Here is a 16,929-nt window from a genome sequence, read left to right on the forward strand (position 1 = left end):
ACTGAGACCACTGCCCACCCCGTGCTGCCTTTCCACCGCACCATTCCCATGCAGCAGGGCTCTATTAATAGACCTACAGCTAATTATAGGCAGCAGTCATTGCAACAGAAGGGGGTAAACGCTCGGCAACCAGACTGCACTTGCTGTTGGATGCTGTCCACACTCCACCCCCCTCTGACAAAAGGTGCTGGGATGAGGCTGCTGGGACAGAACCATGGCATGGGTTCCTGCTCCTCCCCTCAGGTACCAGCAGCCCCAGGTCGGGGCAGGACTATGGGCTGAGGGCTTCAGGCTATCTGAAACCAAAGAGGGCAAGGTATCAAAGCTCTGCACTCCTCCTGGGTGCCTCTTTCACCTCCAGAACAATGCCTTTGGTGCATTTGGCTTAGCTTAATTCCTGGAGCTTCTTGGTCCTTTAACTTCAAACTACGGGGAAATAATTCACAAAGGGGAAAGTGGGGAACGCAGCTCATGGGACCACAGTGCAAGCAACCGAGAGGCTGTTCAGTATGGAATGCAACACTGAGCAAACCCTGAGCACCCAGCCTCTGCCGAGGGGAGTGAGGAATGCGTGCATGTTGGAGCAGGCTCAGCTTCCCTAGGGCTCAGCGGAGCTGGGAGCAGCCTGCTGGCACGCTGCTGCACGCCGGGACTGGGGCTGGAGGGAAAGGAGATGGGCACACACAGGGACTCATTCCCCCTGCGGGGTCCTGGTGAGCCCCGTGTGCACTGATGCTGGAGCACAGAGAGCGGGATGCTCGGGGCTGGGTGCTTTTTATGGGTGCATTGCAACTGTTTGGGTCAGTTGTAAAAACAGCATGCAGCAGCCTGGGGCTGCAAACTAGAAAAAGAAGGAGGAAAAAAAAGCAAAAAAAGAGGAAAGAAAAAACAAAAAAAAACAAACAGCCCCAGTCCAGCCAGTGGCTCAGCAGGGGACTGCAGTGCCAAAGCAGACTTCTTAGACCTCTCTGCTTCCAAACCAGTGCCTTCCCCGCATGCACGCCCCGTCCCACTGATGGGATTTTGGCAGTATTTGGGGCTCCTGGTGCACAGAGGAGGTTCTGGGCACTTGGCCCATCCCAATGCCTGTGGCATCTGCCCTGTGTGCACCCCTGGGTGATCCCCAGAGCTTCCCTCAATCCCAGCAGTGAGCTGTGGGATCCCAGCATAGCCCTCTGCCCCGCTCCCACTTGCAGAGCAGTGGCTCATTAGCTGCCGACCCCAGCTCAGAACCAGATGTGCCCTTTGCTGATGGTCAGGGGGAGGAAGAGGAGGCCAGCGCTGCCAATGGGGAGCTCAGCCCCAACCCCCTGCATCCCACGCCTTCCTCCCCTCCTCATTTTCAATAAAGCAGAAATTGCCAAACCCACACAATTAATGTCTAACAGGTTCAGGGCAGAGCAATTCAATCCACCTCCTGGGAGGTCCCTGCCCAGCTGCCGCCCAGCTCCCAGCACGCTGCCGTGTCCCCCCACCACGGGACCTCCAGGAGCACAGTGAGGGGAATCATTCCTGCAATGGGGATCCCTCCCTGAGCAAAACAGCAGCACCTCCCTGGGAGAAGCCCTGGTTCTGCTGTGGAGCCATAGGCACAGGTGAGATCTTGAGGACAAACCAGTGTCCTCCCACAGTTCCAGCCCAAGGTGGGGGGCAGGAATAGAGCTCAGTCTTTGCATCCCACATAGGATCTCTGACCTGCACACGGCCATTCCCCATTACTCAGTCATCCCTGACTGCTGCTGTGGGGTCACAGAATCATCAAGATTGGAAAAGATCCCTAAGATCAGGTCCGACCATCGACCCATCCCCACCATGACACCAAACCATGTCACTCAGTGCCACATTTCCATGATTCTGGAACACCTCCAGGGACAGTGACTCCACCACCTCCACGGGCAGCAGTTCCAATGCCTGCCTTCAGAGAAGACATTCTCCCTAACATCCAACCTCGGCCTCCCTTGATATGGTGGAAGAGGGTCCCAAACCCATCAGAACCATGACATCATCTGAGCTACACACTGGGAACTGCCATAGGGGAACCTACAGCACACACCAGAGCAAAGCAAACGCAGAAAGCACCTGGGGAAGCTGATGCTCTCAGTCACAAGGGACAGCAAGAGGTGATACCACTGTCACATTCTGGGTCTCGCCCCAAGGGAATCAGCTCCTCCCTGCATAGCTCTGGCACTGGCAGTGCAATGCTGCCCTGGCATGGGGCACACTGTGGGCAGGGATGCTCCAGTGCCACGGGCATTAGCAGAGCCAGCACAGGGACGTGATGTGCAGAAAGGTCAGGGGGGTATTTTTACACCATGTGTCAGACCCCTGCTCCCCAGGGGAGCAGCTCCGTTTCCTCCATCTAAGGCCATGGTGAGGATACTCCCTGCCCTCCTCCTGTGATGCTCAGTGCAAGGAGCCAGCAGGAGAGGTAACGCTCCCCTCACACACCCTTTCTGCTGTTTTTTTCCCCCTCACTTTTTTTCCCTCCCAGGCAGCCCAAGGGAGCTGCACAACGCTCCCCAGCCCTCAGCACACTCTCCAGTGACATTCTCCTGCATCACGGGGACACGAGTGCACAGAATGGGGCTGAGGCACTGCTCCTGCCCAGGGGCAGCAGTGCCATGGGCAGTCATGATGGGATGCAATACAGCAAAAAAAACCTACAAACATCATATTTCCCAACTCTCTCCTCGAGGCATTTCTCTGCGCTTTGTTTGTAGAACACCAAACAGCAGCCCAGCACAGGTTGTTGTCGCACTACAAATGCATCAAAAGCCTCCGCAGCTCTGAATGGAGATGTTTAAATTATTTACGGGACTTGGAGCAACTCCAAGAAAAAATACAAACAAACAAACAACAGAAGGCGTTGCTCTGGAGAAGCGCCCTGCACTCCTACACCTCACCCCACGTGCATGCATGCCCTGCACCCCAGTGCACCCGGCTCCACGAGCCTCTCACCCAGGAGCACCCCAGCACTCAGGATCAGGCTGTGCTGTGCCAAACCCCATGCAACCTGCTGCGTGCTTCATTTTGCCAACAGGCAGCCACAGGTGGGCACAGCAGGGCTGACCCTCCTCAGGCTCAGCAGCCTACCTGGCAGCTCGCAATGGATAGAAGAGCTGCTTTCCTTCCTCCCTCCCTCATTTTGTTCCCAGAGCAGTGGGGGCAGACACGGCTCCCAGGAAGGATGAGCAGCATGAAGGCGTTCCACGTTCCGCCTGACCTACTTTACACCAGCACCACACACAGCCTCCTCCCCAGGAACAGCCATGGTGATCCTCCGCCACCAAACATCCCCAGCACCAAGCAGCAGGATGGGAAGGAGCTGGGGGGGGGGGCGAGGAACCTGAGGATCAGCACTCCACACCAGTGCCAGATCTGTCAGCAGCACATTCCCACTGCTGGTTTATACCAAAACTGAGCCCTCCAACACGTGGGCTCAGCCATCCAGCTCCATGGGACACCACAGGACATCGGCCTGGTGCCACGCTCCGGGAGCAGCACCAACACTGCAGGTTCCCACCAGCAGCAACGCCGTGGCCACGCAGCACTCACCATCTCGTCGAGGGCGTAGCGCAGCAACCCGTGCTCGTAGAGGATGAAGAACCGGCGCTGCCATTTCTGCAAGAGAAGACAGTAAAGGCAGTCATGGCAGTGCCAGCCCACAAAGCTGGGGTCACAACGCAGGACATCCCCCAGCAGAGCTCCAGCATGATGCAGAGCCCCCCCAGCCCTCTCTCAGCATGGCCATGCGCACCAGATCAGAGCCCTGATCTGCCTGGAAAGGGCCTTTCTGCGCGTGCCAGCCTGTTTGCAGCCCAGAGCAAAAACTGGTTGAGCAGGCTGAAATTTGAAAGAGGAAAAAAAAAAAAAAAAAAAAAAAAATCACAGATTCATAGCCCCAGTGCAGCAATTCTTATCTTGTTTTTCTCAGCCCTTCAGGCAAAGTCCAAGGTGCTCGGGGACAGCAAAACCACTGAGGTTCCAGTGAACCACAGTCCCATGTCCCCGTGAGCCATGACTCCCAATGACGCCTGGGCTGAACCCAGAATCCAGTAAGGGGGGAGAGATTTTTACTGGTGGCAGGAATGGGAGCCTCCAGCTGCAGGACAGGGCAGGGATGTAGAGGATGCTCCAACTCTGCTCACATGGTTGCAGTGCTGCAAGGCTCGAGCTCTAGCAGCAACCCTTTTGGGCAGCTGAGCATCAAGGTACCAAAACACAACAGCAGCCAGCAGTAACTTCACACTGCTTGAATGCAGCAGGCTCTGCGGTGCTCCAGCCCAGCAAACTGCACGCCCAGCAGAAAGAACCCTGCAGCAGGAAACCTCCCTGTCTTGCACAAGGGGATGGGTGCAGCGTCATCGCCCCGTCCCGTCCCACCCCCCCAACACCCACAGGGTGTCCCTTACCCGAGAGCGATGGACAGGATTGTCAAAGTCCGTTCCTTCAGGGGCCAGCAGCAGCCAGCCACCGTAAATGGGTTTGGCCTGAAAGAAAAGAGCAGAGAGGGATCAGCTGGAGCTGCCACACCAGGACGGGGCAAAGAACTCCACGTTCCCACCACCTCTTGAAACACTCTGGTTAAGCTGTTCGCTTTCATTCTTCTCCTTTTTATTATTATTATTTTTTCCCTTAAATCAGTGTCCAATGCAGTACCTCCCTGAGATCCCTCCTGCCAGTTGCTGTGGTTTTGTAATGCTAAAGAAAAAAAAAATAAAAAAAAAATAGTTTCCCCTCTGGAAAAATCCCTGTGAACAATAGAAGAAACTGCCTATGCACCAAAAACAGCCAAACGCATGGAGTACCAAGCAAGCAAAGTGGGAACAAACCAGATTAGCAGTCCTTTCACTTCTTGTAAAGTGGGAAGTAATAACACAATCCCTTAAAGCCCACAGCCCCTTTCGGGGTGGCATCTCCTGGAGCATCACCTGCACCAAATGGCCCCGATGGCACTGCTGCCCCCAGCCCTGCAGGGACTCGCAGACCCCACTCCACCTCCTGCCCACTCTGCCCCACAGCACAGCCCCACCCAGCCGTGCTGTGACACCACCCAGCCCTGTGCCCACACTGGGACTTTGGAGCTGGGAGGAAAAAAAAAGCAAAATTGCGAAATATTGAGTAACTCAAGGTGAGTCTGTGCTTGTAGGAATGGGGCACAGGAGCACGGAGCTCCCCATGAAAAGCACACGCATTGAGTCCGTTCTGGAGGTGCTGTCATGGCCAAGAAGGAAGAAGAGGATGGAGGAAGCGGCACACAGCGTCTCCAACATCACCACCACAAAGCACCGAGCCCTCCTTTGTCCCCCATGTCCCCTTCCAACCCCTCAGAGCCACCTCCACAAGCAAACCCCACTGTACCAGACCCATACACAGGGATGAAATAACCCCATACCATCACCACTGGGGTCAGAACCCCTCCTGGTCTCACCCAGCCCCACCAAACCCATTTTGCCACAGACTTTTCCAGCACCTGAAATACACAACCTTAACACAGCACAATCGGAAGACCGACTGCAGATACCAAAACCCAAACAGCCACAAGGTACAAGTTAACACCCAGCGCATGGGCAGCCCAGCTCTGTCCCCCCGCAGAGAAGCGCTTTTTAAAGCCAAACCCAAACAAACTGCTGCCAAAAGCGGTGCCCGGAGAGGCACAAATAGAAGGATGTGAGCACACACTGTGCCCAGAATAAATCCACTGCACCTGCATTGGGTTAAAATAAGGTCCGTGGGCACAGCTCAGAGCGAGACTTCCCTATCTGAGCAGATCCAGAGAGCAACGTTGCAGCAATCCTAGTATTCCTGGGGTGGGCAGAAGACCAGAGCCGGTTTCTCCAGTGATGAAGCCAATGGGCCGGGGGTGCCGAAGGAGCCACCCGGCCGTGAAGAGGGGCACAGGGATGGTGCTGTGCCGGGTGGGAACCCCACAGCCCCGTGGGACTGGCAGAGCTGACTCAGGCAGCAACGCCCCGGCGTCACCGCGCCGCTTCCGGTCGCACCTCTGCGGCACACCCAGGTACCCATCCCGCCCCCCACCCTGCCTGGCCCTGCTTAGCTTCACAGCCCGGTGGGGTGCCCTGCTGTGCCCATCCCCTGCTCTTGGTTACCCACACCCTGCCCCAGCCACTGCGTCTGTCTGTCCTTCTGCTCCATGGGGACGCACAGCTTCTGAGCGCAGCTCCTGGATTGGGGTAACGAAGAACCCTCACACATCCCCAGAGCTGTAGGGCAGTGCCAGGTCACTCCATTCCAATGGGCAACGCAGGGCCCTGGAATGGGGCTGTGTGCACGTGGCATGGGGACGAGGTTTGTTTGGTGGCCCTGCTAGGCAGGGGGGTTGGAACTACATGATCCTTGAGGTCCCTTCCAAACCGGGTGATTCTGTGATTCTGTGTGTGAGGTTTGGTGGCACGGGGGGGATGGCTCAGCAGTTGGACGTGGTGTTCTGAGAAGTCTTCTCCAACATTAATGACTCTGTGATTCGATTCTATGATTCTGTGACAGCACGTGGAGCTGGGTGATGGGGCCAGACACAGGCTGGCACCATGAGGATATTGCTGCCCCAGGTAGAGCTGCGCCATCAGCCTCAGCCCACACAGATGCACACATCTCCCCTAAAACCAAACAGCAGTAACCTTCCTGGAGGCAGAAGCAACCCAATGAGTCGGGCACCGACTACAAGATCCCTGTTTGTTGCCTCCTTTCCTGGCACAGCTCAAGAGGTCAGCACCACCAACCTCAAATAGGGAACCTGGGCACCTGCAGCTCTGCACAGCTCATCTGTCTCTGTGGGCAAGCTGGAATGGGGAAGATGTCACAGCATTGGGGTGAGAAAGAGGCATGACAGCGAAGCAGGCTGCCCTCCCTTTAGCACTGCTCGCAAGAATGGATTGGTGCTGCTTTGTGCTCTGCCTGCTGCCAGGGGATGCAGCAAGGACCACAAAGCCCTGCAGCACTCAGAGTCACCCCTCAGTAGCAACCCCACGAGCGGTGGCAGCTAGGTATGCAGGCACAGCAGCGTGCAGCCTCTCCCACAAAACCATATCTGCACAGCACAGCTACAGGGTGGGGGAAAGGACCCTGCAAACCCGGCCCAAGGCACACAGCCGTGCCCTGCAGCAGCACTCCCCCAGCACTGAGCAGCAGCAGCTCCGAGTGCAGGAGTGGGGATTTATCGCTTCCTTGGGTGCCACAGCAGATAAGGAGCGGCGCCGTGCAGACCAACAGCAGTGTGTAAACTTGCAAAGGGGCCAGGGCTCCCCGATGTAGGATTGCAGGGCATGGGGCACCGGGCATTGCCCTGCTCCCAAATTCCTGCTGGCAGCAGCAGCTGGCGCAGGCAGCTTTGACATTTGCAGAGAACCTTCCCCTGTTCGGCTCAAACCATTAGTGAATGACAGGCAGATTTTTGCAGCGTGATACAGCGGGGGCTGCTTTCCAGGAACAAGGGGGCTTCTCCTCCCACACTGAGTAGGGGGTGGAGGTGAAAGCACGCCCAGGATACAACCCCTCCCCTGCTGCCCTGCAGCAACATGCAGAGCAGGGACTTGGGGTCACACAGCCCCATAGGTGCAAGACAACGCACTGAGGCCAGCACACTGCGCCAGCCCCACTCATCCCCAGGGACGTGAGCCCTCTGCCTGCACAGCTGCATCAACACAAGGCCCTGAAGCAAAGTTCTGGTGCTCACACAGCCAGCAGTGGGGCACCAGAAGCTGCCGCTTCCCATCTGGCTGTTTGGTGTCCAGAACAGAAGGAAAGAAATAATGTCTAAAGGAGGGCCGTGAAAATATTCACTCGCTGCTGGGGATGGTGGTGGGAAAAGTCTGCGAGTGCCATGTTCCTGCTGGGTGGTCCTTGGGATGCCCATGCCAAAAATAAGGGCAATAAGACACGGGGAGCTGGGATGGCATCCTCAAGTTCCTGCTCTGTGCCAGTCCTGTGCCCCAAGGGAGAATTAAAGCGACGGAGCTGCGTTCTGCTCTCCTCCCATCCAGACCAAGTGTGATGCTGAAGTCAATTCCCATCGTGGGGCTTCATTTTCCCTACAGACTACAGGAGCTGAGGGGGTCCAGGTTCCAATGCACCCCACCAGGAAGCTGAGAAACTCCAAAATGAGGATCATAGGGAACGAGGCAGCACTACACACTGAGATCAGGGCTGCAGCTCACGCCGGGGGGAGCACAGCAACCCCCACCCATGTTTTCCCATGGCACCCATGGGGCCGCCCCGCACTGCACTGAACCCACACAAACAACTCGTGAACAGAGCAGGATTTGGGACTTAGAGCCCAGCGGCCCTTTGAAGCCCGATTACCGGGAGCTGCAGCTAATCCTGGGCTGGGGGCTGCCCTTGGGGCACCAATCCCAACCCACCAATACCGCCAAAGGTTTGCGATGGGTCGCCAACGGGCAGCGGGGCTCCCGGCACCCGCGTGGGGATTAAAAGTCACAATGATCACCAAAATAGTAATAATAATAATAATAATAATAATAATAATAAAATCAATAGAAGTGGGGATGGGGAGCTGCGCCATGCTGTCACACCGGGTGCCTGGAGCCCACCACACACGGGTGCTCACAGCAGAGCACAGACCCCAAAGCGCCGCTGAAAGCAGCGGGGCCGCAGCTGCGTGCATCACACGCTCCAGAGCCTCCATCTTATCGGGGAGCGGTGGGATCGTTCTGCCCAGGCTGCGGGGGAGAAGCTGAGTGAGATCACAACGCTTTCCCCAGTGAAAGCCCCAAAGCTGGGCACAGATCTGATCCCCAGGGTGACCCTGATCTCTGGAACCACCCCCCCTTTCGGACCTCGCAGGACAAAGCAAGAGACCGGGGGCCTCTCCCCCAGTCCCCTGCACTCTCTGCTGCAGGCGGCAGCGTGCAGCGCTGTGGCTCCCCCTCCTAAAAGCAATATGATGGCAGTGGAACCCCGTGAGGGGACAACCAGATGGTGGGGTCTCACCCCGTTCACCACCAAGGACGCTCCTTTGTCTGGGCATGGCCGCCCGCCCCTTCCCGCACACAGCACGGCATTTTTTCCAGTTACATTTTTTCCATATTAGCCCTCAGATTTCATTATGTGGTGTGTGTCGTCCCCCCCCCCCCCCCGCCCCCAGCGAGCACAGCAATATGTCTGATCTCATTGCCATAATAGGATCTGGAGCAGAGATGGCAGCCCCCACCCCAGCACAGTGCCGGACGGGGGCAGCGTGGGGCTGCATCCCCCCTCCCACCCACCCCAACACCCCCCATAGGGCTGGGTGCTGCCCCATGGGGGTGTGCAAAGGCTCTGAGGAGGAAAAGGAGGAGGAGGAGGAGGAAGGCCCATTTCTCCCTCCACAACCCCAAAACCTAGAGCCACCTTCTGCCCTCTCCATAGGAAATCCGGGGTGTTATAGGGCAGGGTGCTGTGACCAGAGGATCCAGGGGGGCTGTGCTGGTTACACCCCAACATGGACATGGACCCAGAGGGGGCAAAGGGCTCCCATGGGACCTGCATTTATCCATGGGGCCACTGGATCCCCACTGGATCTTCAGACAGCTTATGGGAGCAAGGATCAGCCATGGAGTGCCTGAACCTCCCCCCCTCCCCAAGGGATCCATGGGCCCCAGCACACTTATGGGTTCAGCAGGCGCCTGCGACCCATAACAGCCCGTGTTGTTGTTGGGAGCACCAATGGGGCATCATGCTATCCACGAGACCCCCAGAGATCCCAGAGGACCCTCTGCTAACTATGAGGCCAGCACAAAGAGATCTTACGTTCTCCATACAACCCCAAGCTATCTATGGGGCCACTCAGCCCCATGGGATGTTATGCTATCAGTAGGATCCTGAGCTATCTATGGGGCCACCAGGTACTCACAGGACCCTATGCTATTTGTAGGATCCTGGGTTATCCACAGGGCCTGGAAGAACCTATGGAACTCCATGCTATCCATAGGAGCCCCGGCTATACCCTGGGGGCCAACAGGCACCCACAGAACCCTATACAATCCATAGGATCCTGAGCCATCTGTGGGGCCACCAAGCACCAATGGAACGCTATGCTACCCATAGGATCCTAAACTATCCACAGGGTTACCAGGCACCTATGGGACCGTATGGCATCCATAGGATCCCGCGCTACCTATGGGGCTACCAATCACCTCGGGGACCTTATCCTGTCCATACGGCCCTGAGCCATCAAGTACTTACAGGACCCTAAGAGCCGTATGGTGAGCAATCTATAGGACCACCAGGCACACACAGGACCCGACGCTACCCATAGGACCCCGAGCTACCCACAGGGCCACCGAGCACCTATGGGACCCTCGGCTGCCCATAGGGCCACCAAACACCCACAAGACCCTGTGATACCCACAGCTCCCACAGCCACCGCACGGCACTCGGGGGTCAGAAGCGACAGGACAAAAGGCGGATTTGGGGGGGGGGGGGGAAGAGAGGATTTGGGGACCGGTCCCACCTGGTTGAGATCCTCGTCGTTGAGCAGGTGGGACTCACGGGGCTTGAAGCAGTTCTGGCACTTGCTCTTGTTGAAGATGTTGGCCTGGAACTTCCTGCACGGGTTGTCCTTGGCGGCCATGGCGCGCCCCGCGCCGCTCCGCGTCCGCTCAGCGCCCCGCGGAGCGCCCGCACCGCCGCACCGCCACCACCGCGCCCATCGCGGGCCGCGGCCTGCGCGGAGAGCCGGGCTCGGCGGGAGAGCGGAGATCCGAAGGAGGAATTCAAGCAACAACAACAAAAAGAATCGAAACCGCCGCCGCCACCAGCAACAAAAACACTCGGGATGTGAGGGTGGGGGAGGGGGGGGGGGAAAATCGAGAAAAAAATGATGAACAACAACCACAAAAATCGGAAATAAAAATAACAACAACAGAAAAAGAGGGGATTAAAAAAGCGGGGGCACGGCGCTCAGCGGACGCGCGGGGCCGAGCGGCGCGGGGCGGGGCTGCGGGCGGGCGGGGCCGCGCGGAGCGGAGCGGAGCGGCGAGGAACGGAGCGGGGCCGACGCTGCGCTGCCCCCAAAGTTTCCACCTCCGGAGCCAGCGGGAAGGGGGCGGCGCCACAGCGCTGACGGACGGCGGTTCTCACCAATAGCGGAGGGAAGACGACGGTAACAAAAGGCCGTCGCAGCCAATGGGTCGCAAGGAGAGGGGAGGGCGCGGCGCGCCGCCTGTGGGCTCCTCCTCTCCCGGCCGGCCGTGGGGGAGGGTGGGGTGCTGACAGCTGGGGGCGGGGCCGGGCCTCGCTGTTGGGGGGGGGGGCGGTGTGGGGCCCTGCGCTGTGCGTGGAGTTGCGCGCTGCCCCCCGCCGGGCGCGACCCCCCTTGCAATGGACCGCCTTCACGCACTGAATCCATCTCCGCCCCATAAGTATCCCTGTGCCAGGACTCCTCCCACCCCGCGTGACCCCCCAGCCCCATATTGACTCTCCGCACCGTGCCCGCACGCTCCGGCGGTGCACGTACCCCCCCCCCCCCCCCCCGAGGCGGAGCGGTACGGGGTCGTACCGCACGGAGTGCCATGCACCCATTCGCCCTAACGATGTTCCCAACCTGAGGCACAGCCCCGACCTCCAGGACACCCCAATGTGAGGGGAAAGGGGGGCACAGCCAACGCTCCGTAATGTGCGGCAGCGGGGACAAAAGCAAGGAATGAGGGTGCAGCCACCGCCCTGGGGCCCCCAGGATCTCCTCTGTTTGCCCAACGTGGTGTGACCCGATGCAGAGCAGAGAGTTCACGTGCCCTGGTGGCGGTGAGGGCCCTAAAGCAGGGCTGGGGACGGGGACAGAACGGGGACGCAGCCGCCGATCCCCGCCCGGCGCTGCCCCGCTGTTTGATGTGGGTCCCCGCGCCGGCTCCGCGCCTTCATCCTCCAATAAATACAGAGCGACACGATGGCTCGCTGCTTTATTAATTTGGGGCTTCATCAAAGGCTGCTTTAATCATCGTTCTCTCTCCTGCCAGCGTTGCTTGCTCGCAGTGCTCCTGGGGGGCCGTGAGCTCCGCCACGCTTTGCTGCTTTGGGTGCGATTCTCAGCTTCCTCCTCATCCCAGCGCAGCAGAACACACACAGCCCTTTGCCGTGCAAGGAGCAACGCCCTCTGTGTTTGCATCCCTGATGCCATCACCATGCGTGCTTACCAACACGGCCCCTCGGAGCACAGATGGTGTCCTCAAAAAGCTCTTTTGCCCCCAAGCCCTCCTTTCATCCCACGATGTCCATGGGGACATGACGCACCCTACACCTCATGCACCCCAAACGGAGCAGGGATGAGTGTGGGGTGCATTCAAGCACTGCAGGGGGCTACTGTGTCCCCAGATGCCATGCAAGGGACACCGTGTGTCCCTGAGGCAGATCGGAGGCTATGATTCCCTGGGCAGCACAGGACATGGGGTTGGCGTCCCCATCAGTGCAGCCCAGTTCGTGGTGGCTCGGGGCTGTGACCTGGCGCCAGGGCTGACAGCTTGTGGGGATGCGGCTGGTGCTGCTGGTGCTACTGGTGCTGCTGATGCTGGGGCTGGTGCTGGGCTGGCTGCAGCTCTCCAAATATCCCACAGAACAGGACGGGCCTCTCCGTGAACCTGTCAGTCTGCATTCAGCTGCACTGCCTCGGCCGTGCGCAGCAAGCAGGGCTGCTGAGAATCCATCACTTATGACTTTTCCTACGTGACCGTATCATGGGCACGGCCATGGCACAGAGTGTTCCTTTGCGTGCCTTGTCCCCACCATCCGCATCTCGGGACATTCGGTTGGAGCATGGCAGCCCAGAGCTGGTCTGGAGCAGTTTTCCCAAAGCAGGGCAATTAAAGTAATATAGGAAAATGGAAAGTATTCGTCAGGAGCTGCAGTGGCAGAAGGGGAAGGAGCTGCGTGAGTCAGTGAGCCCCAGCAGCAGGTAAACAAGCAAGAGGTGTTACTCACCTGCTTTGGTCCTGCTTTGGAATGGGCAGCACAATGCCCTCCTGCTCCTGAAAGGCACTCAGTGGCACTGGGATGCCCAGCACAAAGGAGAGCTGCATCACTGCCTGGAGGTGCTACCAGGAGCATCCAATGTGAGGGCATCAGTGGGATGGGGATGTGGGACACATGGCCCAAGGAGCATCCAGAAGAGCTCTTCTCTGCATGCATGACCCGGGGCAGCCCGTCTCCCCACACCTCCACTTGGCCATCATTACATGGAGCCAGACGGACGGATGCCCAGGGCACAGGGGAGGGCTCAGCGTGCAAAACCATGCATCTAACACAGGAAAACTGCTGCTTGGAAATGTGCGTGGGTGAAAACAGCCTCACAGATGGAGCAAAGCCCCCAGGTGGCTTGAAGCCTGCACCCAGCCTTCCCATTGGGAAAGCCAAAGGAGCCACATGAACGTCTGGGAGAAACACACAGTGCTCAGCTGCAGCTGCTGTAGCCAAGAGCAGAGTGCAACGTGCACAGGGCTGGAAGGATCCTGCACAGCCCCTGCTTTGCACACATGCACACAGCCCAGGAGCTGGGTTAAACCACATCCCAGCAAGTAGAGATTTCCTCTCATTCAGTTGAGTGCGAGTTCATACCCTCCTCTTAAAACTGGGCCAATGGTTAATGACTCTCCCAGTCAGGCTGCGAGGGACCATATCCCACAGCTGCTTCCTGCCTTCAGTGGGGAAAGTCTGACTCTTTTGTTCCCCCCAGATTTTGACTGGGTGCCCAGGCAGAGCAGATCCCCATCACATCCCCTTCTTGTGCTGCTCACCAGCCTGTTGTCCCCATCAGCACCAGGGATGTTCCCCACACAGGGCACACCCCACGCACAGCCCCTCGGCTGCCCCCAGGTGTGTTCCGGTGACTCCACATCATGCAGCTTTTACAAAGGGAAACATCACCTGGCCGTCAATGAGCTGCATTGCAGACAGTCGTTAGGCAGCGCGCAATTAGCGATCCGCCAGCCCAGAGCCGTGCCAAACCCCGAGCCGCCTCACTTGACAGGCGCTGCCATCCATGAAACCAAACTAACGACCTTAATTATATTTTTAGTTTCTAATTTTGGGCTGACACTGTCCCCAGTTACCCAGCCCATCATTTGCCCGGGGATCGCCATCAGCCCTACCTGCTCTGTAATTCCCAGGGTCGGCCCTTTTATCCCCTTTCCCCATTTGGCTCCCGCTGGCCTCCCTCCAGCCCCATGGAATTTCCCCAGGGTTTTTCAGCATTAAAAATTAACTGCATTAACTCTGCATCCTGCAAGCCTGCTCCTGCAAGGAGCAGCCCTCCTCCTGCAACACCCTCAGCCCAGTGCAGGGAACGGCCCTTCGCTGGGGCTGTCGGGATGGGGCCCCCTGAATGCTGGGTGTGGGACGGGGCAATGGTAAGGATTTGCTCACAAAAACGCTGCACGCATCAACGGTGCTTTGGTCATGGCACACACCACAGTGCTTCTGTGACAGCACTGGGACAGGGAACACTTACCCCAAATGGAGCCAGATTTGGGGAGCCAGCCTGATTTTTGGTAACCTTCCTCTTCTGCACCGGGTTTTGGCGAGGCACTTTTGCCCTGGGACGGCACCCAACACAGCTGCTGGGTCAGACCCCGCGGCACGGAAACGCGGATGGGTTCAGAGCATCCTTATGGCGATGCCCCCACGCGACGGCAGCAGAACGAGGCCGTGATGCAAAACGAGCCGCACGTGGGCTGCGGAACCTCCCGCTTCGGTGTGCGCTGCGGGGCTGCGGGGCTGAGGGGCTGCGGGAACTGCAGCGCGGAACAGAGCGAACCGAGGCTGCCACCTCCCGGTGCGGAGCAGCACTTCGCCTTGTCGCTCCCCCGCGTCCCCCCGAGGGCTCTCGGCTGCGGGTGGCGGTGCGGAGCCGCTCAGCAGAAGGAGCGGCTGTGGGATGTTGTGCCGCTGTGGTCGCGGAGCGGCGTCCCCTGGGGATGCGCGGAGCACCGCCCGCATCGCGGCCACGGCCGTTCGAGAGGTGCCTGCAGGGAGCCAGGGTGAAAGAAATGAGCTCGGCACCATCTGTGCTCTGCTCAGTTTCGGTTCCAAACGTCTCCTCTTCCCCTTCTCCTCCTCCCCCCTTCCAGCCCTTTTTTTGGATCTCACAGGGTGCATGTGTGCAAGAAATGCCTTGGCCAAGGTCCATTCCTATGTGAGCACAGGGAATGCAGAAAGCAGCAAGTCCTGAGCAAAACAGCCCAGGAAAGCATTGCTCTGGGCGCTGGTGTTCGGCAGCACTTGAGAGCCGTGTGCCACCTCAGAGGCCACAGGAGGGCCAGTGCTGCTTGGAGGTATCCGACCAGGGAGCGAGGTCCCAGTCACAGCATGAGCTGAGAATTTTAAAGCTGAGCTCGCAGGGCCTTCCTCTGCTCACTGAGGAGGGACAAAGCACCCCCAAGTGCTTCTCACTTCCCTCTTGAGGGCACACAGAGTGGAAACTGCAAGTGTCCTGCTGCTATTTGCAGAGGCAGGTTTCCCCTGCAAAGTCCCAAGAGCTGCAGAGATGTGGCTGTAGCTCCAGGCCTGGCTCTGCCACACTCACAGCACCAACATCACATTTTCCTCTGCTGCCAGCCCTGCAGGTGGGCAATCCATGGGCTCCTGGAGCACCGAGCTCAGGGGCTGAGGCTGCAGCATGAACAACCACAGGGATGTGCAGCAAAGGGCGTGTTTTCCTCCCCAGGCTCCATAGCGTCATTTCAGCCATGCAGCTGCCGTCTCCCAGGTGTAACTCTGCTTCCCTCCTACAGCTCTCACCCTGACCATAACCCTGACCATCAGCCACACGTGCAGAGCTGTGATACGTGCACAGCTTCCCTGCTGCAGCATCAGTGCGGGCTGCACGCAGCCGTGGGGTGCTGGGCTGCTCTGCTTTCTGAGCAGATTCACCTCCGATATCCCATGGAGGGGAATGCAGCCCATTGACTGAGATTTTGCTTTGGAGTCAGAGCAGTAGATCCATGGGAACTCGTGCAGCAGGCGCTTCCCCAGGGACGCCCATCCTGACATGAGGTGCTCCCAGCAGAGCTGTCCCCTGCACCGTTCTCTGCCATGGGCGATGAGCTCCATGCCACCAACACCAACCCCACCAGCTCACGGCCCCAGTCACACAGGGCAGGAGTTTTTGTGCTGAACGGAAAACCCTTGATGCTGCCCCACTGATGTTTATAGAAAGTAGCAGGTATCGCTCCTTCCTTCCCCTCCAGCTGCTGCTTCTGCAGAACCATCCCCCGGGCTGAGCTGAGTCACCGCCGCGTGCTGCAGTGCTGTGGGAAACAGGGAGAAACTGGCAGGAATCAACGCTCCATCAATGGAAAAAGGGGAAAAGAGCAGCTGCCCAGCCTGGTTTGCTGTTTCTAAAGAGACCCCATGGAGTGTGGGGGTACCCTTGGGTGGGAGCATCGCTCCTCCCCACCTGCACTGCGCACTGTGCCATCCTTCTAGCTGCACAGCCCCGTGCTCACATCGCTGCTCCTTTCCTCTCCAAAGCTTGGGAAAGCGACAGCACAGTGCCAGCTGCCCATCCCAGGGTGTCCATTTTGCTCAGTAGAACTGTGGAATCACAGAACATCCCGAGTTGGAAGGGAACCACACAGATCATGGAATCTCAATCCCGCTCCACACAGCACCACCCAAACCCAAACCTGATGTCTGAGGGCAGTGCCCTGATGCCCCCTGAGCTCCAGCAGTGTGGGACTGAGCCCAACACCCTGGGAGCTGTTCCATGCCCATCATCCTCTGGCACAGAGCCTCCTCCTACCCCCAACCCGGCCCTCCCCTGACGCAGCTCTGCTCTGTGTCCCCCTGGTAGAAGAGCTCCCATGAAGATGAGTGATGCCAAGGCTGCAGATCCGCATACCCCATGGGACCTCTCCATGCTGTGAGGACCAGGATCAGGACATCCCCATTCTGTGCCTGGTGACAGTGCCTTCCCCCCATCCC

At 58.4% G+C, this 16,929-nt stretch overlaps 1 protein-coding gene across 9 annotated transcripts in view; it reads right to left on the reverse strand.

Annotated features, from left to right (window-relative positions):
- The window catches only part of LOC125700997 (myosin phosphatase Rho interacting protein), a 61,986-nt gene extending 51,027 nt beyond the window's left edge, over nt 1-10,959 (reverse strand). For all 9 annotated transcript variants that reach the window (XM_048962417.1, XM_048962416.1, XM_048962412.1 and 6 more), the window contains exons 1-3: nt 10,469-10,959; nt 4,413-4,490; nt 3,556-3,621 (exon numbers count right to left, since the gene is read on the reverse strand). In XM_048962417.1, the coding sequence (XP_048818374.1) occupies nt 3,556-3,621; nt 4,413-4,490; nt 10,469-10,588 (264 nt within the window). In that variant the 5' untranslated portion in view covers nt 10,589-10,959. The remainder of the gene's footprint in view (nt 1-3,555; nt 3,622-4,412; nt 4,491-10,468) is intronic.
- Nucleotides 10,960-16,929: the final 5,970 nt, after the last annotated feature.

The sequence above is a fragment of the Lagopus muta genome, chromosome 15 (assembly GCF_023343835.1).
Source record: "Lagopus muta isolate bLagMut1 chromosome 15, bLagMut1 primary, whole genome shotgun sequence".
NCBI classification, from domain to species: domain Eukaryota; kingdom Metazoa; phylum Chordata; class Aves; order Galliformes; family Phasianidae; genus Lagopus; species Lagopus muta.